At 38.7% G+C, this 27,423-nt stretch overlaps 1 protein-coding gene across 2 annotated transcripts in view; it reads left to right on the top strand.

Moving 5' to 3' along the window:
• Window positions 1-3,270: 3,270 nt before the first annotated feature.
• The window catches only part of Wasl (WASP like actin nucleation promoting factor), a 63,018-nt gene continuing 38,865 nt past the window's right edge, over window positions 3,271-27,423 (top strand). The window contains exon 1 of one of the 2 annotated variants that reach the window (XM_008824875.3): window positions 3,271-3,626. In XM_008824875.3, coding sequence (XP_008823097.1) covers window positions 3,513-3,626 — 114 coding nt within the window. In that variant the 5' untranslated portion in view covers window positions 3,271-3,512. The remainder of the gene's footprint in view (window positions 3,627-27,423) is intronic. The other variant, XM_029559491.1, reaches the window with a different exon arrangement.

Genomic DNA, 27,423 nt, shown 5'->3' with positions numbered 1-27,423 from the left:
ATCCTTTAAAAGTCAGCCACAAAACAGCTTGCACTTAAAATGGAATTAAACAGGAGAGAAAAGTTTGCCAGCTTACTTTATAAGATTTTTGTTGGTAACAAACAAAACCTTCCATATTTAGCTTGGGAAAGTATGTACTAGAACACAAGTTCTACCATATTGTTATACAATATATACATAAAAATGTGCATAGAGACTTTACAATGCCAGAATTTTAAACTCAGGACACTTGGAGGTTGCACTGAAAGAAGCAGCATTCACCTACCCCTGTGGTGTCTAGATCTGCTGTTGTTTTGTCTCTATAAATCAGATCTCCCACGGCTAAGCAACATATCGGTACCAGCAATTGCGGCTACAATGGCTGAATGCCAGAGATCCCAGTGTGCTGCTATTTCCACATTCCCCCACAGTGAAGGGTGTCATTACATTTTAAATTATTAACATTAGCCAGGGCAATGGTGTGCTTCAGAGGACTTACAGCAGTACATTCACAACGACATTTGTGAAAAGTGGATAACCAAGGAACAGAACAAGAAAAATTTGCAAAGTATAGTTAGAGCAGCACCGGAGATTCTGAAAACATGCCCTGGCTTCCATAGACAGGTTTCCTGTCAGAATGAGGTGTTCACCTCAAAGGGTCAAAGCAAAGGATGGAAGAAAGCACAGAAAAAGCACCAGTACAGGTCTAAGTTTAGAGAACATGAAATTAAATGTAAGAATGACCTGTTTCTGTTATACGTGTATACATTTTAGTTCTGGAGATGTGTTTAATATGAAAGATAAAATCCCTTACTCTTTTTCACCTCTCATTAACAAAACATTCAGTTGAAGGACAATCAAATGCGTACTTCCTGTATCACATCAAATCTCTCAAGCTGGGCCAAAAGAATTTGAGATAAGAAAATGACTTGCCAAAGAGTGAAAGATGTCTTGTGTCCTGTTAGAGAAGTTACATTACCCAGAACAAAAGGCAGAAAGGACTTGGTAGAATTTCTGAAACAAATAGAACCAATACTACTTTATCTTAGAAAGACTGTGGAAAAACAGTATCCTTTGTGTATCTTGAGGAAACTCCCAAATGCTGCACAAATGAGAAAGGAAGCTGTATTTCCAGTGAACGTTCACACTTACAAATAGTAGTGCTTTATGACTATCAAGGAGCTGTGTGTGGTGGCACATACCTTTGATCCCAGCACTCAGGAAGCAGAAGCAGGTGGATCCCTGTGAGATGGAGGACAGTCTGGTCTACATAGCAAGTTCTAGGCTACCTGGGGGTTACAGGGCAACCCTGTTTCAGATAAACCAACAGTGAATGAAAAATGGCACTTAAAAGATTTCCTGAAGGGGGTAAAAGCAAACAATAACAAAACTAATAGGCGTGTGTGAAATGACAGGAGCATAATCCATGGTGGGGTCTTCAAAACACACCTACTGCCACTCTTATCCCAGCTCCTTTTATTTTCACAGCTCTCTCCCACATCTCTTGTTTGCAAAATAGTTCAGTGGTCCACCAGTACTGGCAGTTTTGGTCCAAAAATTGCACTTTCAAGGTTTTTGGTTTGGACTGAACCCAGGACCTTAAGCACAAGGACACATTAAGCAGGCTTTCTTTGAGCTAGCTCCTGGCCCATTTGAGTTTTACTAAGTACAAGTTAAGAGCATTGCTTTTTGCTTTTCTAGACTTATAGTATGAACAGTTTTGTTATTTTGGCATATTGGGACAATGCAGCCTATTTGGCAAAATATGTAGCCTGCTCAGCATTCTGCTATGAAGAGATTATACTCCAAATTCACTGACATAATTTGAGAATTGTGTAAAGTTGTAAACTGGAGTTTTAAAGAACCAGGCTTAGGTAGAATGAATGTAAAAATACATACTTCCAACTCTTTATTCTTTAGTAGAAGGAAAGCAGAGCAGACCACAGGCAAGGATGGTCAATGTTTGACAGGATTGGAGTATCCACTGTGTTATAAGGTATTTTTCATAGGTATCTTATTTTACAACTTTAAAGCATGTCTAACTGCTCCTACTTAGACTATACTAGCTCTACGAGATAGTAATTTCATTTTACAGATGAGGAAACTGAAGCAGATAAGCCATCTGTGTAAGTCTGGATTATCAGAGGCCTAACAGGAACCTCACCTTGGACCTAACTGAAGCCTGCATTCACGGATTTGAAAATATCAAGCTGGGTCATTTCTCAAAAATTTCTTATGCTAATTAAAAATTCTCTCGAGATTTGGGGGCTGGAGAGATGGCTCAGCGGTTAAGAGCACTGGTTGTTCTTGCAAAGAACGAAGGTTCGATTCCCACCACCCACATAGTGGCTCACAACCATAGTAACTTCAGTTCCAGGGGATCCAACACCTTCTTCTGACTTCCACAGCCATTGTATGACATGGGTGCAGTTACATGCAGGCAATACACTCTTACACATAGACTAAAAATAGTAAATAAAATGAAATAAATTCTCGAGATTTAACTGAGAGAAAGCTACAGACGTAGCTCAGTTGGTACTGTTTGCACATATTTATTTTGGATAAAAGAAAACAAGGTCCTTAGGATTTGAGATAAGGAAAAAGATGGAGGGGGTAGCTTTTTTTTTTTTTTTTTAAAAAAAAAAAAAAAAAAAAAAAAAAAAAATGGTGTTCAGGCCCCTTAGGAGAATTCGAGTTTAAATGTCATACATTTATCCTCGAGATCAGCCAGGCGGGCGGTGGGCGTCTTTCCTCCGTGGGTGTTTTCTGACACCCATGAAGATGTTTTTCTCCATCCGGGGTTAGGCCGGCTTGTTCCTCCACTCCCGCTGTTACTGTGTGACAAAGTTTGAGAAATCCAGACCCTGGGCACCTGAGGCTCTGACCGAAAGCGCGCTAGCCCACCCTACACGGCGGGCAGACACCGGCTACTACGGTAGGCGGCCGGGTAGAGGTGAGCGCAGCAGGCCACCGGGCGGTGGGACGCAGCCTCCAAACGCTCTTCCGTCTGCGCACGCGTTGGCCGCCCACTCGCAGGCCGGTGGTGACCCCCGCAGGGCTGAGCTCAGGGCCCGCTAGCCTCGCCCGGAAGGGGGCGGAGCCTGCGGCGGGCGCGCCCAGGCGCACGGCGAGCGGAGGGGGAGCCCGGCCTCGTTTCCGGAGCGCTCCCCCGCGTCCCTCTTCCCGTGGTCTCTCCCGCCCCGGCTGCCATGTTGGATTCTGTGGCTGCCGCTGCTGCTACCGCGGGAGGACAGAAGGAGTTGCGAGTTTAGCGTAGTCGCCGGAGGACGAGGACAACGAGCATCCGGCCCGAGCCGAGCCGGGCGGGAGCCGGGAGCGTCCCCGTCGGCGCGCGGCTGGAGGACGGCCCGCCGCCAGCGCCTGCTTCCCTCGGCCTCCTCCCCGCGCCGTGGAGCGGCGGGATGCTGCACCCGTGAGCGGCCGCCCGGCGTCCCTGTCAGCCTGCGCGGGACTGAGCGCTCGCCCATCACCCGACGACACGGCCCCGGGCGCTCCACCCCGCCGGCGACACCATGAGTTCCGGCCAGCAGCTGCCGCCTCCGCGGAGGGTCACCAACGTGGGCTCCCTGCTGCTCACCCCGCAGGAGAACGAGTCGCTCTTCTCCTTCCTTGGCAAGAAATGTGTGGTCAGTGACCGGGACGCCTGCCGCCACCACTGCCCCCCTTGGAGGGCCTGGGTTGGGGGCCCGGGCATGGGAGGGAGGACGGGGGCGGCCGGAGTCCCGCAGCGGGCCGGGCCTCCCGCCGTCCGGGTCCCCGCCGCCTGCCCGGCCCCGCTCCCCGGCTGCAGGCCGAGCTCCCCGAGCTGCGGGAGAACAAGGGAGTGTCACCTCCGCAGGCCTGCCCTGGGTCCAGCCGGGCCCGGCCAGCCCGCGCCCTTGCTGCAGGTTCAAACTTTACTCTAGACCGCAAAGGGATTTTCTTTTGCATGAGCGGCTTAATCCCAGAACAGGACCCCGGCACCGGCCTTTGCTTCTCTTCCTACTTCTGGATCTGGGTTATCTTCCTAACAATGCCGGAGGTTTGAGGAGTGAATAGATGGGGCAACAAGCGCATCGGATTTTCGAGCCCACTTTAGTATTCCAAGAGGGGATGAAGTGGAGTGCAGGTTCCTGGACTTTTCGGATCAGAGCAAGGGCCAGGAAATAGCCTGCTTTCCATTGCAAAGACATAGGTTTATTCCTTATGCGATCGCGCCTAGGCCTGGCTTCTCTCCGCCCCACTGATTTTTTGTTTTTTGTTTTTTTTTCTTTTTGCTTTGGTGGGAGGGGTGGGTGCTGCTATTCCTTCAGCCATGCACAAGGAAGCAGTAATTTCTAGTAGTTCTTGGCCTTTGGAGCCGTGAGTGGTTCTTAGTTAAGTGCTGTGCAGCCGATTCCTACCCCAGATGGCGGGTTGGGAGCGAGCCGTTCTGCTGCCGCGTTGTTGTCGGAAGCGTTCATTAACATTGGCTGCTGGTGCTTCTGGGGGTGGGGGAGGTTCTGCTCTGTGCTGTAGGCCTTACCGGGATCTTACTGAGGTGATCTGAGCGGAAAGGTGGATTGTTGAAATGCTGGCTGGCTCCCTTTCTGCCCATCTACTTCCTGGCACCTGCGGAGTTTGTGCCCCTGGAACCCCAGAAATACCTCGAGAAGTTTGAGCAGAGCAGTAGCGTTTTACAGGTTTCCTCAGAAAGTTAGATATGTCAAACCAGACTCCATCTGCTAGTTTAAGAAGTTAAGGTTAGACAGTTTTCTGGAAAGTTAACAGATTGTTAACTTTATAAGCATCTACTGTTTGTATTTTGTCTTCTCTTTATCTCCCATTGGAAACGAAATCATTCCATTCAATTTAAGATGTATTTCGTGGTTAAGAATTCATACTAAACACAGTTACTGATTAGAAGTAGGAAACAAAAGTGGTTACAATATCACAGTTTTGGAAACAGTTTTAAAGGTAATCAAATTCCTTACCCTTGCTCAGTTTTCTTTGTAAAGAAATGAGAATGAAGGTGAAGCCAGTGAGCCCGAAGTCACACAGCAATTTAGTAATGTAACTGGAACTAAGAAATCAGGGCTCTAGGTGCCTAGTCCCTTCTACTTTCCACTACACCATGCTATTTCAGAAGGGTTTTTCTCCCCTTATTTATTTCTCAAAATGGTGTTAAAGCAACAAACACTTTATTTTTTGTTAAACCCAAACTAATATAGTTAAAATATACTTTTCTTAAAGTAGCATTAATTTTGGCATGTTTTCAATTTAGGGAAGTCTCCAGCTTTTTGAATGTGAGGCATCTGTAAATGGAAAACAGTTCAGCTTTGCTGGTTTATTACATTTAGTAAAGCTATGAAGCATAAGCTTACCATGCTCATTCATCAGGCCCAAGAACCTTAGGTATGAAGGACAATGCATTTATGTGCTAGTAGACTCATTGCTCTGTGCTTACTACCTATAGTGTTTACCCAAGGTTTCAAGGAAATGACAGATGTGGGAGTCAGTTGTGATAGACAAAGGTAGCACTGCTCACTGGTAAGCATAAGTGTGTTGCTAAATAGGTTGTGAGTATTCAGTGCTCGATTTCCTTCTGTCATCTATTATTAATCAACTTTACCATTTGAATTTCAGTCATTTAAAACCACACTGTTGTAGTTGCCTTGTCTTGTTAGTTGAAATGATTGTGAAGATTTAACTAAAATTTGGAATCTTTAGTTTCATAGAAGGCAATATAAGAAAGATAAGATTTTTGGAATAATTTTTTTCTTTATTGGCTATACATTTTTATTTTTGTAGTTTTAAACAATAGTGAAATTAATTGGTAAGTCAAGCAAGGAATTTACCGGTCAGACCAAATGTAATTAGGCAAGAAATGCATTCCAAGCTCTTGCTAGGAAGTCAAGAAATAAGTAGTTATACAGCACCAGGTTTTATGCGTCTTCATTTCATCCCTTCTTTCATGGAACAAATATGTATTGAGTCATTAAATGTTAAGGTCAAAATCAAGGTTATGCATGCCCTCAGGGAACTTGGTGTCTAAAGAAGGGGAAACACAGATGTAAACTGATGAGTAAGTCAGAAGTTCAGAGTGATGTCAAAGGCTGCATGTCACAGTGGGAAACTCCATAGCTTTGTAGTCAGCAAATGTGGGTTCAAACGCAGGGTCACTTTGGACAAGTTCCTTAACCTTCCCACCCTGGATTTGATTTTCTTACCTGTAGAACTGCATACTATCTCATGGAGTGGTTGTGTTGGTTAGGAGTGGATGTAAGTTTATGAAAATTGATTTAGAGAGGGTGGAGGATGAAAGGAGAGTGGTAGGAGACGGGGTGAGTAAATGCTTTGTAGAATGGGCATTACCCGAATGTGGAAGATTAACAGGTACAGACAAGGTTAATGAGAGGTGTGGAACTACTTGAAAAGTTAGGGAGCAGTTTCTCCTTGGCTTTTCAAATTCATGTATGTGTTATATTCTTTATCAGAATTGTTAGAAATGCATGTGGTTAGGTTCAGTTCTAGATAATACTCAGAGTTTTTGAGTCTGAGATAGAGCTTGATCATTTTTTTAGGTAGCTTGATGGGAAGATTCTAAGGTATATTACAGTTTGAGAGCAGAAGCCCATGGTTTTCTGGTAGGGTAACCCTAGAAATGGTACATAGGAAACATTTGATGCTACATTTGAAATAATAGGTTTGCTTTTAATCTTTGGTTTATTTTTTGTGAATTAAAGCAAGCTACTTTGGTACAGCATTCTTTGTCCTTTTAGATGTCCAGGTGCATTTCATAACTCTGAAGAGGCAAATCCAGTTGACGAAGTTCTGCATGTGCTAGTGGGGAGCTACCCATCAGGCTTGACATTTGTAATGTACCTGGAGGAATAATGGAGGCAGTATGTAGAAAATGGATTGGGTATGGTGAGAGTGGAGGCAGCGTGGATCCCATAGCTGTTGATAGAAGTTCCCATGAAATACAAAGACAACCTGAATTAAAAGCAGTTTGGGGTCACATAGAATGAAAAAGACTCCTAATCCCACTTGGAAACAAGGTAGGTTAAGAATCGCAGTGAGGATGGGCATTGCAAGGAGAGCAGAAAAGTATGGAGAATGTATATACCTCAGGAGCTGGGAAAATGCCTACAGACTGGATTGGTGATTGATGTTGTGGAGGAAGTGAATCTTAAGTAAATCTGGTTTTATGCCATACTTTTAACCAATACGTTATGGAAATTAGGGTTTCATTTAAAACTAAATGTAATATATGAATGTGTTCTAATTTTTACATGGGACTTAGAAGTCCTAATGCTATTTATTATGTGGTAGTATTGCCTCATAATATGAGAACTTAAAAAGCAAGATTCACAGGTCTGTCTTTGTAGTTCTTCTGACTTCTAGGTAGTGTGATAGTTATTTTATGTAAGGAGATGCATTCTTGCCAAGTGGAGTTTAATATACATAGTCCCAAATAAGTAAGGAGTGAGGAAGATGATCCCTTTAGCTAGTCTGTTGTCCAGCTGTCTCTGTCTAATGGACTCAGGTTGATGGTATACTGGCCATTATCTTTACCTGCCACTCATTCCCACGTGTTCAGTTTTTCTTGTTTTGGTTCTGGTTCGCTTTTCTTTTACTTCAGTATTCGGTGATTCTTTTTTTTAAATTTATTTAGTGATTCTTAAAAGCTACTTTTATTAGTCAGCTTTTAACCTTCATTTTCTATAATTACTCAAACCTAGTTTTTACTTACTCATCTTCATTAAATTGTCGGTTTCCTCACTTTTTATGCAGTTCTGAGACTTGGGCCTAAAGTCTTGGTGTTTCTATGATGTTCCTATCTAGCACAGGTGGGTGAATACTTACTGGTTTAGTAATTAGGATTGTTCATTTGTTTATTCCTCAGGAGATTGGTCTGCCTTTCTTAACGCTTGATCAAGTTGTAAAAAACTTTCTATTCTAAGGCAGGTGTTAGCTGGACCTCAGTCTCCATTAATTAGAGCAAGACATTTTATTCCTCTGCTGAGCTAATATAGATGGTAGCTATAGCTGTCTAACAGTTACTTTGTTGTTGTTGTTGTTGTTTTTTTAAGTTTGTTTTAAGGCAGACTTTGGGTGTAGCAAGTCTTAGGTATAAAGGGGAAAGTGTGCTTAAAAGAGATCTTTTTCTTGATGATGGCCTGAATAAAGGCAGTAGTGGAGAGTGTGTGATAAATGTCTTTTACCTTGAATGATAAGAGAAGAAAATGCTAAATTCACTGGATTTAGAATACACAAAGATGAAAGGTACGCTCCTCTGGTATAGAGGAAGAAAGTTAGCACCACAGCATGTATAGTACGGAGTGGACTGGGGTGGACTAGGGAAGCACAGGAGAGGGTGCAGAGAGTACAGCAGGGTCATGTTACAAGTTCAGGCCATTCTCAGTTCTGCAAAATGGACACATTTTCCCACCCCCATAAGCCCTTCTTCTGGATATGTAAAACAGGCTTAGTAAGGGTCTTTTAAAAATAATGCTGTAGTTAGGTGAAGCATTTAAGAGTAATGTACACCCAGGAGTTCACAGCAGAATATGAGGAAAGTTGTTAATACTATTCAGTATTCATTTACATTTCCCATTGATGGCAAGGAGATTTGAGTGTGAATTTGTTTCAATTTAGGTAAATCAATTCTAACAATTTTGTTTAAAGTCATTTAAGATAAAAGTCCTGTAACAATCCACTTTTGAATAAGCCTCTCTGGAGAGTTTCTGAACCTTGAACTGTGTCCCTCTTATGCCTGTCCCTGCCCCCCAGTTCTGCCAGTGTTTGACCATCTTCTTATCTTTCTGTTGTGGACAGTGTTAGGGATTTTATTTAAAACCACTTTTAAAAAAGCTACCCTTTATTTAATGTAAAAATGGTGGTTATGAATAATGTCAAATTTGTCAGTCTGTAATAATGAAGTCTATTAGAAGTAATACAGCAGGCTTGAGGAAGACATTCAGAAACGCCCACAGTGTTAGAATCTGTTGGCTGAAGTACTGACGAGATGAGTTCTGCTGACCAGCTTGTGTGCATTTCAGTATTGGAGCCTTGGAAAACAGTATATCTATTGATTTACTTCCTGGTTTTGTTTTTTTGAGAGAGGGTCTCATGTACGCCAGGCTCGCCTCAAACTTGCAATGTAGCTGAGACTGAACTTGAAACTTCTGATCTTTTGCTTCCACTTCCAGAGTATAGGGATTACAGGTATATATCGTTACACCCTACACATTAGGGCCTAAAGCATGATTTTTTTTTTCCTAAATCTGGATAAACACTGGGAAGCTTAAGATTTTCAAATGAAACTCATGCTTGTAAATATCATTTATTTCTGTCCATATTCTACAGATTTTAAAGGCAGTATCATGCTGACTTGTTCAAATTTTCGGTAGAAAAATAAATTTGAAAAGAGCAGATAGTTAAGCTTTGCTATGTATTATTTTATATATGTCTACAAGTCACAGCTCTGATCCCATAGGTAAGATCCTAGTATTATTAATGTGATTCATTTTTACTGTAATGATTCTGGGAGGCAAAATAAGTTTATATATTCTTACCTTAATAAGATACACATTATTAGCTATAAATTAATTCGTGCTGGCTTATTAATAATCTACTAAAATAATATTTAAACTATTGTTATTAATTAGAAGATATTTGGCATCTTCAACTATACTCATAAATACAGCATGACAAAAATAAATTTGTTTTATAAGTCAGTGTTCCTAGAAGAAGTAGATGGTTCCAGCGTTGTAATGATAATAAATGAGAACGTAAAGTGCCAACTTGCTTTGTGGCTTGTGTTGTACATGTATGACACAATGGTAGCTTGCTTTGCATATGACAAGCTTTGGGTGCAATTGTCAGAGCTGCCAGAAAATTAGAAAAACTCCCTTTAGAAAATAGGGTCAAATAAAGGATATGTAATAAGTTTATATTTTAATTATCGTGACTGTTTGACTCAGTATCTTTGGCTCCTTGGCTCCTTTGCATTAGTGATTTGTTCAGACTTATTTTAAAAAATCTGTTTCTGCAGTGGTGTTGTTCATGCCAAATTCTGAAGCAGCCTGTCTGCGAGGACATTGGACATAGAATCTGTGGTGCTGTACCCTTATGGACTTAAACTGATGGAAAGTAAATAAATGAAACTGGATTTGTGCTCTTGTGAAAAAAAAATCTGTTTCTGAAAATTAATACTCATTAAAAATCCTCTAGATTGAAGCAGAGGGGAAAGGGAAAAGACTATCTAGGGATATACGATAATATTAACAATGAACTAAAGAAATTGGAATCATCACAAGCTGTATACACAGTAACAGTTAAAGATGTTTTTATTTACAAAGTTAAGCTTTTATCTTAGATTTAAAGAAGCAAAAACTATTTAGGGACAAAATTGTTTATCAGACTTCCAAATTTGAGGGGAAAAAAAATGAAATGCTCTTGAGAATGGTCAGATACCTTTGTGTAGACAAATATCTAGAGAGCACCTACTTATTTCCAGTGAAATGCCATTAAGTATTAAATACTTGTTAAGTATTTAACACTCCCAGTCTTATGATATTAAGAAAGGTGGTAAGGAAGATTCAGGCTTTACCCCTCACTTGATTACCCTGTAGATAGGAAGGACAAAAGACTTAGAACAAGTCAGCTTATGTTAGAGATTTGAATAAGAGAAAGAGGTATATCATTGTGGGGCTTGAATCTAAGACCCTACTGTAGAACAAAGTCAGAAGCAAAGAAGCAACTCATTTCTGGCATAGAAAAATATATAAGCAAAAGCCTGCAGTAGAGAATGTGAATGGAGTGTTGAGAAATATTGGATAGACTGTTAGCTGGAGTTAGTGGCGTTTGCTGGGAAAAAGAGTAGATCATAACTTTGTAGGGTAAATTGAGGCCAAATTTGGGAAGACATGAAATTTCAGCCTAAGGAATGAGCTTTACTTCTTGGGTATTAAAGATCCAATCAGATTTTTGACTCTAGAAATGCTAAGATAGGAAGAATACAGAGATGGGGAAAACTGTAAATTATTTCTGAAAGTTTGCTCAATACTTTTCTCATTCAGTATCTTTTCATTCCTGGTCTAGCTAAGGAACCCAGTTATAGCAGCATCAAAAGTTAAAAGATTTTAAAAAAACAAGGTCCTTGGCAGACAGCACCAGTCACTCAAAGCATTGTTCCCTGCTAGTCCAGATATGGGCTCTGGTTAACTAGCAATATCCTACAACCTTGTCCAAGTTGTTGATACATGAATTCTAGTTGCCATGTCAAGGATAGATGCTAGAAACTTCGTGAACCAAAAAATGTCAGTGTTCAGTTGGCTGCAGGAACTCCAGGTGACAACAGAACTTATTTGTAGGAAGGCCTAAAAACTAGGAGCTGTAGGAATATAGTGTTTAGAATCTCTGTATAGTGTTTATTATTGAAGTATGGAAATAAAATTAGATCCCTGAAGATGTCAAGATCACAGAGGGGAGCAGTTTAGCTCATGTCTCACTTGGTCAGCATTGGAGAAGGATGCTTCCTTTACTTACATATTACTTTTGCTGTTGTGACCGAATGCTTGACAAAAGCAGTTTAAGGAAGAAAAGGTTTATTTTGGTTCACAGTCTTGAGAGTCCAGTTCATCACAGATGAAAAGGTGGGCAGTGAGGGTAGGGCAGTGATGCAACCACAGTGGTCAGGAGACAGAGCGATGCATGCTAGTACTCAGCTTGCTTCTTCCCTTTGTCCTTTCTATTCATTACGGTATCCCAGCCCCTGGGATGGTGCCGCCCACATTTAGGGCAGGTCTGTGCTCTGTTAAACCTTCTGGAAATGCCCTCACAGATGTGCTCAGAAGTATGTCTCATATGATTTTAAGTCCCTTAAAGTTGACATTGAATATTAACCATAACCATAACAGATGGTTTTCCAGAAGGAGTTCAAGGGATAGAGACAGATAGGTTTTCTTTAATTTACCAGAAAAACAGTATAATTATTCTACAACCTATCACTTAGGTTAGTGCTCTAACTCATAGTCTGTTTATACCTATTTCTTGCATTATAGACCATATTGCTACATTATATCTAGTTATATTTGTATGTAATTTTATTTATTTATTATTTATTTATTTTGGTCTTTTTGAGACAGGGTCTACCTGTAGCCTCAGCTGGCCAGGAACTCACTATGTAGCAGCCTGGCCTCAATCTCACAAAGATTTACCTGCCTCTGCCTCCCGAGTATTGGGATTAAAGGCGTGCACCACCACACCTGGCTATATGTGATTTCTTATCTATTTGTATGTAATTTTATTTATTTATTATTTATTTATTTTGGTCTTTTTGAGACAGGGTCTACCTGTAGCCTCAGCTGGCCAGGAACTCACTATGTAGCAGCCTGGCCTCAATCTCACAAAGATTTACCTGCCTCTGCCTCCCGAGTATTGGGATTAAAGGCGTGCACCACCACACCTGGCTATATGTGATTTCTTATCTCTGTTGATGGGTCATACTAAGGATCCTATAACAAAGCACCATAAACTGGGCAGCTTATGAAACAGAAATTACTCTCCTATTGTTTCTGGAGCTAGAAATCTAAAATTAAGGTATTGTCAGAGCTTGTTCCTTCTGAAGAAACTGAGAGTGACTGTCTCATTCCTTCCTTCTATCCTCTGCAGTTGCTGGCAGTCCTTGAGGTTCCTTGAACACCAGTCTCTGCCGGTGCCATGACATGGTGTGCCCTCTCTATCTTCTCTACTTCCTAGGACACTGTTCATATTGGATTAGAGTAATAACCACATTGCAACTTGGTTCTATTTGTAAAGACCCTTTTTCTAGGAAAGATTACATTCACTGGTGTGAGGGTTAGGACTTTAAGATATCTTCCTGGAAGACACAATTGAGCTTAATACTAATGGTAGCTTGATTTTCAAAAGAAAGGTATAGTGATCTAATAAACATTCAAATTGTTTTTTTGTTTGTTTGTTTGTTTGTTTGTTTTAATGTCCTTAGTTCAAGCCTTGGCTGGCTATTGCCAAGCATAGGAGCCGCTAAAAGGCCTCTAAGACTCTGGTGGTGATTGGGAGTGTCCATTCTAAGAGATACTGCCCCAGGGGCACACTAGTCCGCATTGACTGGAACTGGTCAGCCTACAGAGGTTGGTCAAGTGGTTACTCATCTTAATGAACTTTACCTTTTCACCCAGGAAGCAGTTCTTGTGAAAATCACAGAGATGGGGGGTGGGGACTGTGGGGTAGAAACCAGGGCAGGAAAATCTGAAAGGGCCTGCCTGGTTCAGGTTCTTTTCCAGGGCCAAGTCTGCTTACATGCTCTGGATTTTACCACACCCCTCTTGAGAAGGCTTCTGCACATCCTGGACAGCCCCACCATAGAGTTAATCTTACATGTTGTGTAAGTTTTGCATCTTGTCTAGGCACTCTTCCATCCCTCCTTTTCTCCGGACTTTCTAAAATGGCCGTTGTCCACTACAGCCGCATTGTCTTGATCAGAGCAGTAGCCCATAGAGAGGTGGGAAGCTCACAAATGCAAAGGGACCAGGCCAGTTACTGTGGCCTTCACCATGGTGGTCGTGTCGTGTCTGCTTAGCAGTACAGAGCTAATTACACATAGACTGTGTTGGCTGGTCTTGGGAGCCAGAGTTGGTGAGAAGATCCTGGTGGTGCTGCTGGAAAGATTGGAAGGAAGTTGGAAGTGTTTTTTTTTTTTTTTTTAAAAAAAAAGAGGAAGTCCCCAGGTCTGTTTCATCTAAACACTGTTGAAGCAAAACACAGATTCAGAGGACTTTGGGGTGCACTGCTTTGTTGTATCAGTTTTTTTATTTAATACTTTTACTAATTCGTATTTGTAAGAATATTGAACATTTCCTTCATTCTCTTGTGATTTTATTTTGAACATGTAATCTTGAGTCTTTCCAGAAGGGATGCTACAAATCAAGTATAGTGGAGCTTCAGCTTTATAGTTTTACAGATGATTAGCTAGTTGTTTTGACAAAGGTTTTGAATAATTTGTGCTTCTCACATTTAAAAGCATACCTTTAAATTTTCTGTTACCAGGTGTACTTAGCACTGTGTGCACGCCCTTCTGCTTTTTTCATTCGTCTATTTCTTGGCTTGTATACACAATTTTAGTGAGTGTAGCTTCATAATGTTGGTCTTATCAGAGTAAGCCTTTTACTACTCTGCAGTGCTTCCTGGTTACTTTAATAAACTTATACATAGTATTAAAAACTTTATATACCATGTCACCATTTGCACACTATTTCACTAGAAAATATTTTAGATTTAGAATAGAATTGGATTTGTAGTTTAATTTAGGAAGAATTCACATACCCAGGCCTTCTATTGGAAGCATTTTGTGTTAGTTTAATTTCCCTTGCTGTGGTAAAATACCTTGACAAAAAGCAGCTTAGGTGAGAAAGGGTTTACTTCAGCTCACAATTCCAAGTCATGGTCACTCCTAGCAGGGGAGTCAGGTCTGCTGAAGTTTAAAACAGCTAGCCACACCAGTTCCCCAGGCAGTGGAGAGGAGAGAAATCAGAGCATGCATGCTTGCTCTCCTCTACTCTGTTACAATTCAGGACCCAAAGCTAGGGAGTGGTGCCTCCTACATTTAGCCTGGGTCTTCCCACATCAATTAACATAATCAAGACAGTCCCTTACAGTCATACCTTACAGGCCAACCTGATCTAGACAGTCCCTTTTCTAGACTTTCTTCTCAAGTGATTCTAGATTGTGTCAAGTTAAAGCTAACCACCACAATTTCCTTCTGTAGTTTTCTTATGTTCTAGCCTTTAACATTAAGTGCAAATATAATATGCAGATATACTTGTTTAAATAATACTTAAATGTGTGTGTGTGTGTGTGTGTGTGTGTGTGTGTGTACACACACATTGCACTACACAGCTGTGTACTATCAGGCTCCATGTAAAGCTCAGCACAAGAGCTTGAATATCATCCTTTCATGTGCCTGTTTGCATATGTAATGTATGACTGCGTTTTATCTCAGAGGGCTCACACTTCAGGTAATTTTTGGGGAAACAGATGAATCTACCTCATGCTTTTTTAAAAACTTTTTTGTTATGGAATCTTAGACATATGCAAAGAGGAATAGTGAATAGAATGCCAAACAATATGCAGCCCTGCAGGAGCTTAGCACACAGCCTGTCTTGATCACTGTGTATCTCTGCTCACTTAGCCCTTCCTGTATTATTTAAAGGAAATCTCTGCATCATGTGTCCACCATCCAGTTATTCTGGAGAGAGGCATGTCAAGATTATCTTCTAAAATAATCAGCTTTTGGAGCTGGAGAGAGAGCTCAGCGGTTAAGAGCACAGACTGCTCTTGCAGAGGACCCGGGTTCGATTCCCAGCACCCACATGGGGACTACGAACCGTCCCTTAACTCCAGTCCAGGGGAATCCGAAGCCCTCTTCTGACCTCCGTGGCATTGCACGACACGGGTGCACTCACATACATGCAGGCAATACACTCATACACATAAAATAAAAATAATAAAATATATTTAAAAGAATCAGCTTTCAGTTTCATTGATTTCTTTTGTTTTTCTCTATTTTACTGATTTCTGTTATGCTCTTTATATCTCCTTTTGCTTAATTTGCTTTTTCCAGTTTTTCCTAGGGTGGTAATTATTGGAGTAATTGATTTTTACGACTTACATTCTTCTTTAAAAGTAGGTATTTAGCACTATACATTTTCTCCTAAGTCCTCTTGTCATGGTGTCTCACATACTGCACATGTTGTATTATGTCAGATTGACCAATAATGTTTAAGTCTTTAGCCTTGCTAACTGTCTACTACTAAATTCTTTTAACTTTGTTTATGAATGAGTCTGCTTCATGTAATTCTATCATTGTGTGCTTCAAATATTTAAAAATTTTATTAGGTATGTAAATATTTAGAGTTGCTAGGTCTTGATGAATTGGCCCTTTTGTCATTATGAAGTGACCTCCTTTGTGCCTGATAATGCTTTGCTTTAAAAAATCAACTTTGCCTGGAATTAATATCGCCACTGCAGCTTTCTTTTGCTTGGCGTTGTAATCGTTGCATTCCTCTGCCTCGTCTCTGTCTTACTCCTAGTGTGGGTTTCTTGTGGGCACACATATAGTGGTCCTCAGTATCTATGGAGGAGAGATTTCTTTCACTGTTGGTTGGCGAGGTTGTCTTTTCTCTGTTGTACTCTCTCTCTGCTCCTTTGTTAAAGATCACCTGTGCTTACTCTGTTCACTGATCTTTCTGTTCTCTTCACACTAAGGCCTTCAAAACTTGCTTGTAGGGAATCTTGAGGTAAAGTATGTTAATCATTCTGACTTGATTCTTTAACAGTCTATTGGTCATTCCAGATCTTTTTGCTTTCCATATACAATTAAGGATTATTTTGTTGATGTCCACAAAATAATGTATTAATATTTTTCCTTTCTTTCTTTTTTTCCTCTTTTTTGTGTGTGCTAATGTAAGTAGTATTGTGTTTTCATTTCAGATTCTGGTTCATTGGTGGTAAATAAGAAAGCAATTTAACTTTATTAACTTTGTAGCCTAAGGCTTTGCTGTAACAGCTTATTAATTCCTGGAACTTAATTCTTGATTTTTTTTTCTGTGATTATTTTGGATTATTTTGGAATTTTCTATACAAGCAGTTCTTTCTAAAATTTTCTTCATGGTGGCCCTACACACAAATTAATTTAAAATGTAGCACTGAAATTAGTTTTTGTCATAGATGTAGGTGATTTTCTATATTCTAGTAGTGGTGCTTCTCATGTTTAGGGTGGGTCGCACCTCAGTTAACCTAATCTGAAAAATCCCCCTCACAAAGTAAGTAAATAAGTATAAAAATTTATAATCACCACAGAAACAGATCTCTGGTCATGTCTATTTTATGTTGTTTTCCCACTCTGAAGAACTTAACGTTTCTGGAAAGTCGGTTTTAGTGATAGTAAATTCCCTCAATTTGTGTTTGAAAACCATTTCTTTATTTTTGAAGGACAGTTTTGCTGAATACAGAATTTAGATTGGGAGAGTTTTTCTTTTAACACTTTATTTCATTCTTACTGTGCATGATTTTTGAAAACAAGTTCAATGTAATTCTTGTTCCATGAGAAGAAAAATTCTCTGGTATGAATTCTTACATTTATTTGAAGCACATAGAGTGAATTCTTAGCTTTTGAACCCATGTTTGATGTATCTAATGATTGCTATATTTTTCCTGTTTTTTTGAGAAAGACCTAGAAAAGTTTATGAGATTTTTTTTTTCTCTTTAGGTGTATTCCCGTTGTAATTTCATATTATAAAGGCCCAAAGCAGTGCTCATAATGTATGCCTAACCAGTAACTGTTGAATTTAGCTGTCAGAAATCCACTATTGGAATACATGGAAATCAGAGAATTAGTTTATGTATATAGTCACTCTCATTACCAGAGGATTCACTTTAGTGTTGTGTTTTAAACTGATTTTGTATTGTTCCATAAGCTCAGACCAGCCTTTTCATTTCTAAAAACAATATTCTTCCACAGAGTGCTAGGAGAGAGCTTAAAGTAATCCAAAAGATTATGTAATACACAGCTGTGAGGTTTTGGAAAGGGTTCTTATAGCAATCAAGTGACTTATTTAAAAAAATAACTTCTTATTAAAAACTTAGTCCTGATTAGTAAAAATTTAATCTTTTGATAACCATGTAGTACCTGGTAATCACTAGCCACATGTGGCTGGCTGTTGGGCAGTTGAAAGGCAATTAATTCAAATTGAGATGTTCAGTAAGTATGAAATAGTCTTTGGATTTCCAAAGAATGGAAAGAATGCATAATGTTTCATTAATACAGTCAATTTCATGTAAAATGGTAGTAATTTTCTATGTTAGTTAAGTAAATTTTTTTTTATTTCACTCATTCTGTTTAGATAGTGGCTACTACCCAAACATTTTGATATTTCTACTGGGTTATGCATATTTAAGTCATACAATAAAGTAATATAGTAAAAATATATAAACTCTTAGGTAGAAATAGTATTTACTAGTACTTTTTAAAAATGTTTTATTTATTATTTTTATATTTTATGTGTATGAGTGTATTGCTTGCATATATGTGAGTGCACCCACGTCACACAATGCCGTGAAGGTCAGAAGAGGGCTTTGGATTCCCCTGGAACTAGAGTTAAGGACAGTTCGTAGCCACCATGTGGGCGCTGGGAATTGAACCTGGGTCCTCTACAAGAGTAGTCAGTGCTCTTAACTGCTCTTTCCAGGTCTTATTTTATATGAATTATTAAGTGATGACTAACCACATCTACACTTGGTCTCAGCAAATGTACTCTGTAGATACATTTATTCATTCCTCTGTGTCAGTGAGTTTGCCTTTACCAATGGCATAGCATATGGACTTCTGGGAATGGACACCAATACAGTGTAATAGGGAGTATTTCTTCCCTTCCTTTTTAAAAAATAACTTTATGTAGCCGAGCTGGCTTTGAACCTGCTGTCCTCCTGCCTTAGCCTTCCAATTGTTGGGATTACTAGTATTCACCAGTCTACCCAGTGCTAGACATGATTGGTTATTTTACAATACACCCAAGAAATATTCCCACTTAGTTAAAAGATAAAAACTTCAAAAATGAGTTTACATTGCCAAATTGCTCTAGATAATAGTTTGTGCCCCTTATAATGATAGTCTAGTGTATCCTTTTTAGTTCTTGAAAGTTCCTAAGCCTCATGTAACATCAAGCAGATATAAGTAGCAAGATTTTTTAAAAATTGAATTCCACTGAAATGTTTTGCATTTAAAACATGATTTTGCTTAGTGCAGGGCCTACTTTGTCTAAGCATTCTCAGGTACATCTAATTTTAAAATGAAGATAAACAAATGAGAATATGGATATAGTAATGTACTTTTCAGTCAGGTTTTATATTTTTCTTGAAAAGTGAGTTCTTTCCAAATAAAGAAGAAGAAAGATTACATTAATATTTATTGTTAATAGGAACTTTCTCCTTAAATTATCTGGTTACTTTGACTAGAATTCTGTCAAACAAGTTGTTAATGCTTGTTGGTTTGCTTTGACACCATTTCACATTAAGATACTTTTTTCACTTTAAAAAGTAAGACACAGGGTACTGGTGAGATGGCTCAGCGATTAAGAACACTGACTCTTCTTGCAGAAAACCCAGGTTGGAATCCCAGCACCCACATGGCAGCTAACAACTGTCCATAACTCCAGTTCCAGGGGATCTGACAGCCTCTTCTGTCCTCCATGGGCATTGCATGACACTACTTACCTACAATGAGGCAATACACACATACACATAAAATAAAAATAATAAATAATTTTTTTTTTTTTAAGTAAGATACAGGGCACTGGAGAGATGGCTCAGTGACTAAGAGCACTGGCTGTTCTTCCAAAGGACCTGAGCTCAATTCCCAGCACCCACATGGTGGCTCACAACCATCTGTAACTCTAGTTCTAGGGAATTTGACTTCCTCTTCTGACCTCTGTGGGCATTGCACTACACGGGTACATTTATACATGCAGGCAATGCACTCATGTACGTGGATAAAGCACTTTCTTCTCAAACATGAGGACTGCAGTTCAGAGCTGGACACCGGGTTTGGGAGAATGGAGACCAGATCCCAGAGGCAGGCTGGTTAGTGAGGCTAGTTGAATCAGTGAGCTCAGATTTGAGCAAGGGACTGTATATCAGTAAATGATGTGGAAAGGAATTAAGAAAGACACCCAGTGTCAGGCTCTGGCCTCTGTATGCCCACACATAGAAACGTATATTACACACACATACACATGAAAAATGATTAAGATGTAATTTATATTAGGTAAAATGTTGAATATTGTTTGACAGGGACTGGAAAGATGGCTCAGCAATTAAGAGCATTTGGCTGCTCTGGCAGAGGACTCAGGTTGAGTTTCTAGTACCCACACCGCAGCCAGCAGCTGTCCATAAGTCCAGTTCCAGGGGATCCATGCCCTCTTCTAACTTCCATGGACATTGTACACATGTGTTGTACCACACATGCAGGCAAAACACTCATACACATAAAAATGAATTTTAAAAAATTAAAGATTTGCTGTAAGGAAATTTACCTGATAAGTGATACACTGTGTAGCCACTAACTTCAAAATAAGATAACCTCAGATAGTACTTTTTCTTGTACTTTTTCTTTCTTTCTTTCTTTCTTTCTTTCTTTCTTTCTTTCTTTCTTTCTTTCTTTCTTTCTTTCTTTCTTTCTTCTATTAACTTATTTATTTATTATGTGTATGAGTATGAGCATATTGCCTGCATGTAGGTAGGTGCACCCGTGCGCACCCATGTCATGCAATGCCCACAGAGGTCCAAAGAGGGTGTTGGATACCCTGAAGCTAGAGTTACGGATGGTTGTTAATCACCATGTGGGTGCTGGGAATCTAACCTGGGTCCTCTGCAAGAGCAATCAGTGCTCTTAACCGCTAAGCCAACTCTCTAGCCCAGTTCCTTGTATTTCTATCCATATTTTTTTTTCTTTTCTTTTTCCTTTTTCTGCCCTCCCCACCTCCCCCTCTTGTCCTTAGTACTATCTGATTTCTATCATTACGGCCTTGTTTTGCTTACGTGAACCTTTTTCACTGTTGCTTACTTGAACTTTTTCATGTTATTGTATAGATTTTTATCCATTTTAATTGGTCAGTAATATTCTGTTAATGAACCTGTTGAAGTATGTTTATTCTCCTTTGAGTCATTACAGTTTTGAATTGGGTTGTTTACAATTTTTGGCATTTAATGAATAAGGCTTCTGTAGTTGTAAAAGTTTCTGTGTATATACATCTTGTTTTCAATGAATATGGAGAATTGCATAGCGTAGATGTATGTTTATAAGAAACTGTCAGCCAGTGGCCCTGCTAGTTTGGCTTTCCCCTAAGCTCCAGTGACTCCATGTCTTCTCCAGCATTTGACATGGGCAGCCTTTGGTTTTGGTACTGATAGTGGATATGACTTGATGTCCAGCATCCTGTCACTTAGTTATTGCCATTTGCAGAATTTTGTTCATGTATTCATTGGGTTGTTTGCTGTTTATTAATGATTTGTGGGAATTCTTTATGTTTTGGACACAAGGCAGTTGTTAGAGATGTGTAGTTCTAATATTGTCTCACCTAGGTTTTTTTTTTCTTTTTTCAAGTGATGTGTTTTGAGGGACTAGTAATTTGATACATAAACTTTCTGTATTTTATTTGACTTGGAACTTTCTCTATAGCTATTAGACTCTAATTTGTCCCATTAGTTTGTTTCTTAAATCTTTATGTTAGTGCAATATTAATTTGGTTATTACATGAAACTTTTAAAATCAGTTAGAGCCAACTTGTTCCTGTGTAAGGTGGTTTTAGCAATTCTAGGTCCTCTGAATTTCCATCTAAATTTTAAATTAATTTCTCAGGCTTCTTATAGAAGTTGGTGGGTTTTTTAAAAAATTATTTAATGTGTGCGAATATTTTGCTTGAATGTAAGTGTACTAAGTAAGAGTACCACATGTGTGTAGTATCTATGGAGACCAGAAGACAGCATTAGATCCCCTGTGCTGGAGTTAGAAACAGTTGTAAGTCACCATATGAGTGCTGGAAATCAAACTCCCAGCAAGTGCTCTTAACCACTGAGCCATCTCTCCAGCCCTCAGAAGCTGGTGTTTTGTTTGCCATTTTGATAATCTGTTGATCAGTTGAGAAGAGTAGGTATAACAATATTCAGTTTTCTAGTCCATGAACATCACATCTCAGTATTTATTTCTAAGTATTTTTCATTGCTGGTATTGGTGGTATTTTATTTTTTTTTGTTGTTGTTAATTGCTAACATAGAGTTATATACTATATGGACCTTTTATTCTCTAAACTCACTAAATTCAGTGATTCATTCTAGTGGCTGAAGAGAGGACTCAGCGGTTAAGAGTGCTTACTGTTCTTGCAGAGACCTGTGTTGACTTCCCAACATCCAAGTCTAGTGGCTCACAACCACCTGTAGTTTCAGCTTCAGGAGATCCAACACCCTCTTCTGGCCTCTTCAAGTGTGCACATGCTTACACTTACACACACACACACACACACACACACACGTAAATGAAAGTAGCAATACATCCTTAAAAGCAGATGATTCGTTTGAGTAGCTTTTTGTAAATTTTGTGTTCTTTATCTGCATAACCATATCTTCAGGGAAGAATACAGTTGTGCTTCTCTGATCTTTATGGCTTTTATTCCTTGTTCTGCCTTATTATATCTTTGCTACTTTACTGGGGCTCTAACAATGTTAATTTTTTTAGGATTCTAAAACATACTCTTCACAACTCTAGAAAATACTTGAATACAAAGTTATATGTTTGCTTTCAAATGCTCATCTGTTTATTATCCTTGCATGTGACCAAAATTACTTATTAGGAACTCTCATAGACTTAATGTTCAGTTAAAAGTTTTAACTTAGGGAGAGAATTGAAATCTCCTCCCTTGTCCTCCTTTTAGAAGGTAGCAGGATATTAAATACTTCCTGCATTGATACAGAATAATTCTTATCCTGGGTTGCATATTGAGACAATTTGAATTTAGGGCCCTCTCCCTTCAGTTGGTACTTAACAATAAGCAAATTGTCCAACATCTGTTTTTAATTTCCTTAAGTATAAAGCCAGTTCCTTCTAGGGCTGATAATTAAGTATGAAATACAAGTAAAGATTTCGCAGTGTACCTGACACATTCTAAATAGTTAATGTTTGTTTTATTTGATATTCTTTTGAGGAAAAGCAGTAAGATATTTCAAGAAAGTAGTTGCATTTTTTAAAAAAATGTTATTTTTATTTTATTTATGTGTTTGCATGTATTGCCTGCATATAGGTAAGTTCACCCAAGTCATGTAATGCCCGTGGAGGACAGAAGAGGCTGTCAGATCCCTGGGACTGGAGTTATGGACAGTCGTTAGCTGCCATGTGTGGGTGCTGGGATGCAAACCTGGGTCTTCTGCAAGAACAACCAGTGTTCTTAACTGCTGAGCCATCTCTCCAGCCCCTGCATTTTCTTTTTAGAAAATTTTCAAAATAAATAGAAATATTTTATGAGTGTACATGGGATGTAAAATTGCATGTTTGTGGAATTGGAGATGTAGCTCAGTGAAGTGCACATGCCTAGCAGGTGTGAGATCTTGGGTTCAATACCTGGCACCAGCAAAAGAGGATAAATTACATGCTTTATTCTGTATCTTTGCAGTTTTCAGAGTATTACCTTTCTTTCTTTAATGACTAACACCTTTAGTTCAAAAGTTCTTCTGTTTTCTTAGTACAGTAGTGATGGGCAAACTTGATACTTACTGAGCAGTGAACTAGGATGTTACGTACTGTGTATACCCAATGATGTATAAAAACTGTTGAACACTTTTTTACACTTACTTGAAAACCACAAAATTATTTGTTAAGTTGAATAAATGTACTGGAACTGTTTCTTATTCTGTCTTCATGTGACATCTGGCTTGATGTGCTTTGAGAATTATTGGGGAAGTACATTCTTAAGAGTATATGTTGACTTTGGTGTAGTTTTTTTGTGTTGTTGTTGTTTTGGTTTGGTTTGGGTTGGGTTGGTTGTTTTTTGTTTTGTTTTGTTTTTTGTCCCTAAGTTCTAACCCCCACACCTTATTTGGGAGAAGCTGTAATGGAAACAAATTTCTGTGGTTTGTGGTCTTTAAAATATTAAAATATAGGGATGCATTAACTGAAGTTTTCACTATATCATATAGACACAGGGTTAATTGAATTGCCCGAAAGAAAGTTGTTCTGAAATTAATTTTAGTTCCAAAGATTGGCCATTTCTATCCCTCTCTAAAACTTATATGAGGTGAAATGTAGGAATTATTAATATGATTTTAAGGACAGTTTTTGAATTCACTTCATCAAATGAATGAGTAAAAAAACCACACATTTTGTATACACTAGAGGCTAAGGACAGTAGCTAACAAGTAACCCTTACCTTTTGAAAGTTTTGGTGTATTTGTGAAGCTTATCCCACATGGGAACAGGAAGAATTATGAAGAGTACAGAAAGGAAGTGTTTGCTTGAGGAAGTCAGGAGAAACTTGAACAAGAGTATGATATTCGCATATATGAATTTTGAAAAATTTCCAACGTATTTCAACAGAGAAAAAAAACATAAGCTAAGATGAAAAAGTGCCAGGACAATGGCTGAGATCATTTGCTGCTGTCTCAAGTACATACTGAGTTAATGGCAGGAGATGAACATAAATACTAAGAACTTGTATTCTTGAATACTTTTTAAAATGTTTTCTCTGTGTAGCCCAGGCCAACCTCTTAACTCATCTTCCTCCTATTTCTGTTTCCTAAGAGTTGGGATTACAGGTGTGTACACCAGGCCCAGGTAACCTTATTTTTGTCAAATAGGATACCTGCTCTATTTCTGAACATGTATTAAAAGATAATAGGCAAGAAGAATTTGTGAAGCAGACTAAAGAGAAGGCAGAGTGACCCTTTAGGGGGCTCTTACAATATCTTAGGCAAAAACAAATATAAATGTTGGAACTCAACTTATAAAGTTGTATTCAAGAGCATATGCAAAGGATGAAAAGGTACTCTGTTTATTGGTTTCTATTAAGAATTCAAAAGTATAAGAATATACTTTAAGAAGTATCTTAAGTATTGTCTTAAAGTTTAAAAAAAAAAAAAAACACAAGTAATGAAACTAACTTTTGCTGGCTTAAGCAAAAAGAAATTTATTGGCCACTAGAAGACCTGGTGGAATTTAAAACAGAGTTGACCAAGGAAGCTTCAGGAACAGCAGGAGGCTGGGATGCTCTGAGCAAAACAGCAGGGGTCAGCAGGAGTCACTGTAACTTCTGTTAGCTCCATATTCCCTCAACCCAGCCCTACTAGATTTCTTAAGTTCCTGGGAGGCAACTTGAATCCAATGGACAATGTTTAGCACAGGTGCTGTTCCTAGAGAGAGGCAGTGAGAGGCAGTGAGTCTTTAACATTTAAGTATTTGTTTGACAAGACAAAGAAGTGCCTAGAAATTAGGTTTGTGGTATGTACAGTAGACTAATGAAAATTGTGTGGTTGTGTAGTACAGGATCACTAATCTCTCTTCTCAGTGACCTAAACCCGCTTTATGCAGTTGTTCAAAACTTGTACTCTGCTTACTGAAGTGCTTTCTAGTTCTACAAACTTGGATCCCAGATTTGCAGAGAGTAGATGTATGACTGTGAGGGGGACTTTCTTGTTTTGGGAAGATTAGGGGGTTTTGGAGTTTTTGTTTTTGAGTTTGGTTTTAGTTCTCTTTGAGTTAACCAACTTGTGGGGGTGACAGGGAAAAACACTGGTCTTCAAACCACTAGTTTCTGTTTAATAGCAAATAGAGGGTTAAAATGGTCTCAAGAATGTATGGCACTGATATATTTAATAAGCATTATAATGGTTAATATTTAATAGCTGTATAAAATGCCAATCTATGTTCTAAACACATTGTGGGCACTGTTTCATTTGGTCTTAATAAATAACTCTGTGAGGAAGGTTGGAGCATTGACTAAATGAAGTTAGTATTCTGCCTATTTGACAGATAAGTGAACATGGAAGGGTAGATAAGTAATTGCTTCAGTCACATAGTTTATGCGAGTGGACTCTCCTGAGACTTAGACTGTTCTTCTGGGACAGTCCTCAGCTTGTCCTCAGCTCAAGGGTTGCTTTTCATTCCTCCCAGAGAATTTTGATTCTTTTGATTTGGGTAGTTATTCCAGGGCTTCTAATTATTTTTTAAGATGTATCTCCTTTGCTAGCTTATTAAAATTTTAAAGACAGGGATTCTTGATATGCTCTCTATAATATTTGTTGAATTAATGCCCTGTTAACATTTAATCTGATAACCTTTATTTTGTTTTTTATTTTTTACTTTTTTCTTTAATGTGTATGGGTGTACTACCTGCATGTATATAAGTGCACCCGTGTCATGTGCCTGTGGAGGTCTTGTGTGCTCTCTATAGTATTTGTTGAATTAATGCCCTGTTAACATTTAATCTGATAGACTTTATTTGTTTATTAACTTTTTAATGTGTATGGGTGTATTGCCTGCATGTATGTAAGTGCACCTGTGTCACGTAGTGCCTGTGGAGGTCAGAAGAGGGTCTCGAATTCCCTGGAACTGGAGTTATGGATGGTTGAATTTCAATGGTGAGAACTATAGTTAGAAATACTGATTTCAGTGCATATTAGATAAAAGTTGCCTTTGAAACTAGCAGTAAGCTTCATGCTCATTGTGGACTACTGATTGTTAATGTTTAACACTTCAGTGATAGGTCTCAAGTTGTAAATAAAGTATAATTCTTAAAAAATAAAACTTCTTATCTTTTTCTTCCTTGGGCCCAATTCTTATGCTTAATATATAAAAGAGTCTCAGAAGCTGTACATAAAAGTCCTTGGCTAAGTTTAATGCTGAGTTTAACCTGTTACTTGGAAAAAAAAAACCAACGAAAGACAGTGAAGAAAGCAAGTCCTTATATTTTCTCAGTGCTTTTAGATTCTTGCATTTTGTTATTTGCTTTTAGATTAATCTTCCCTTTGTATGTCCTTCCACCTTGAATGTACATAGGAAAATCAAACAAATTAAGCGTGGCCATACAGACATGTAACTATCATTTAATGCTTGGGTGGTTAAGAGTTGCAGAACATAGAATGGCAGATACAAAGCCAATTAATTTTAACTATGCTGAGTATGTTTAAGAGTTGAAAAGACTCAAGATAGTTAAAAGACCTTGGCCTTCATTGAGCATACAGCATTTACATCTGATAGATGCAGCTTGTTTAAAGTGAAAAACAGATATGTTTAAAAGTGAAGTTCTCTTCTATCTATCCATCCTGTATTTCCCTACTATTCCTCCCCTCTCTAGACACATGCACACACAAAGCTGATAAGTTGACACTGGGACTAATTGTATCTCTTTTCACACAGTTTTATGCTTGCTTAGACAAATGCAAGTTATTTGTTTTCTTTCATCCTCTTGTGTACAAATGTGAACATACTCTGCCCTTCATTCTACATCTTGATTTCTTCACATAATGAATGATGTATATCTTGCCATCCTTATCATTACTTAAGGAGATCTCTTCTCTTTCCTTGTCTTCTTTTCTCCCTTCCTTCCTTTCTTTAAAACCACTATGTAATATCCTGTTAGATAGCTAAACTGCTGTATTTAGTGAATTGAGCAGGTATTTTTCTTGGTGATAGAGAAAAATTCTAGCTGTTGCCATAATTTTGGACAATTTTAAGCTTTTGAAGGTTTAAATTAGTTATAAGATTTTTAAATCCTCAATGATTGCACTAAAAACCTTTCTAAAATGTGTTACTTCTTTACCCATGTTTAAATAGACTGAATACTTCATTGAACTTGTTTTTTTTTTTTTTTTTTTTTTTTTTTGTTTTTTTTTGGCATG

The sequence above is a fragment of the Nannospalax galili genome, unplaced genomic scaffold, assembly GCF_000622305.1.
Source record: "Nannospalax galili isolate Female #2095 unplaced genomic scaffold, S.galili_v1.0 scaffold449, whole genome shotgun sequence".
NCBI classification, from domain to species: Eukaryota; Metazoa; Chordata; class Mammalia; order Rodentia; family Spalacidae; genus Nannospalax; species Nannospalax galili.
This window is presented reverse-complemented; position numbering and strand designations above follow the sequence as displayed.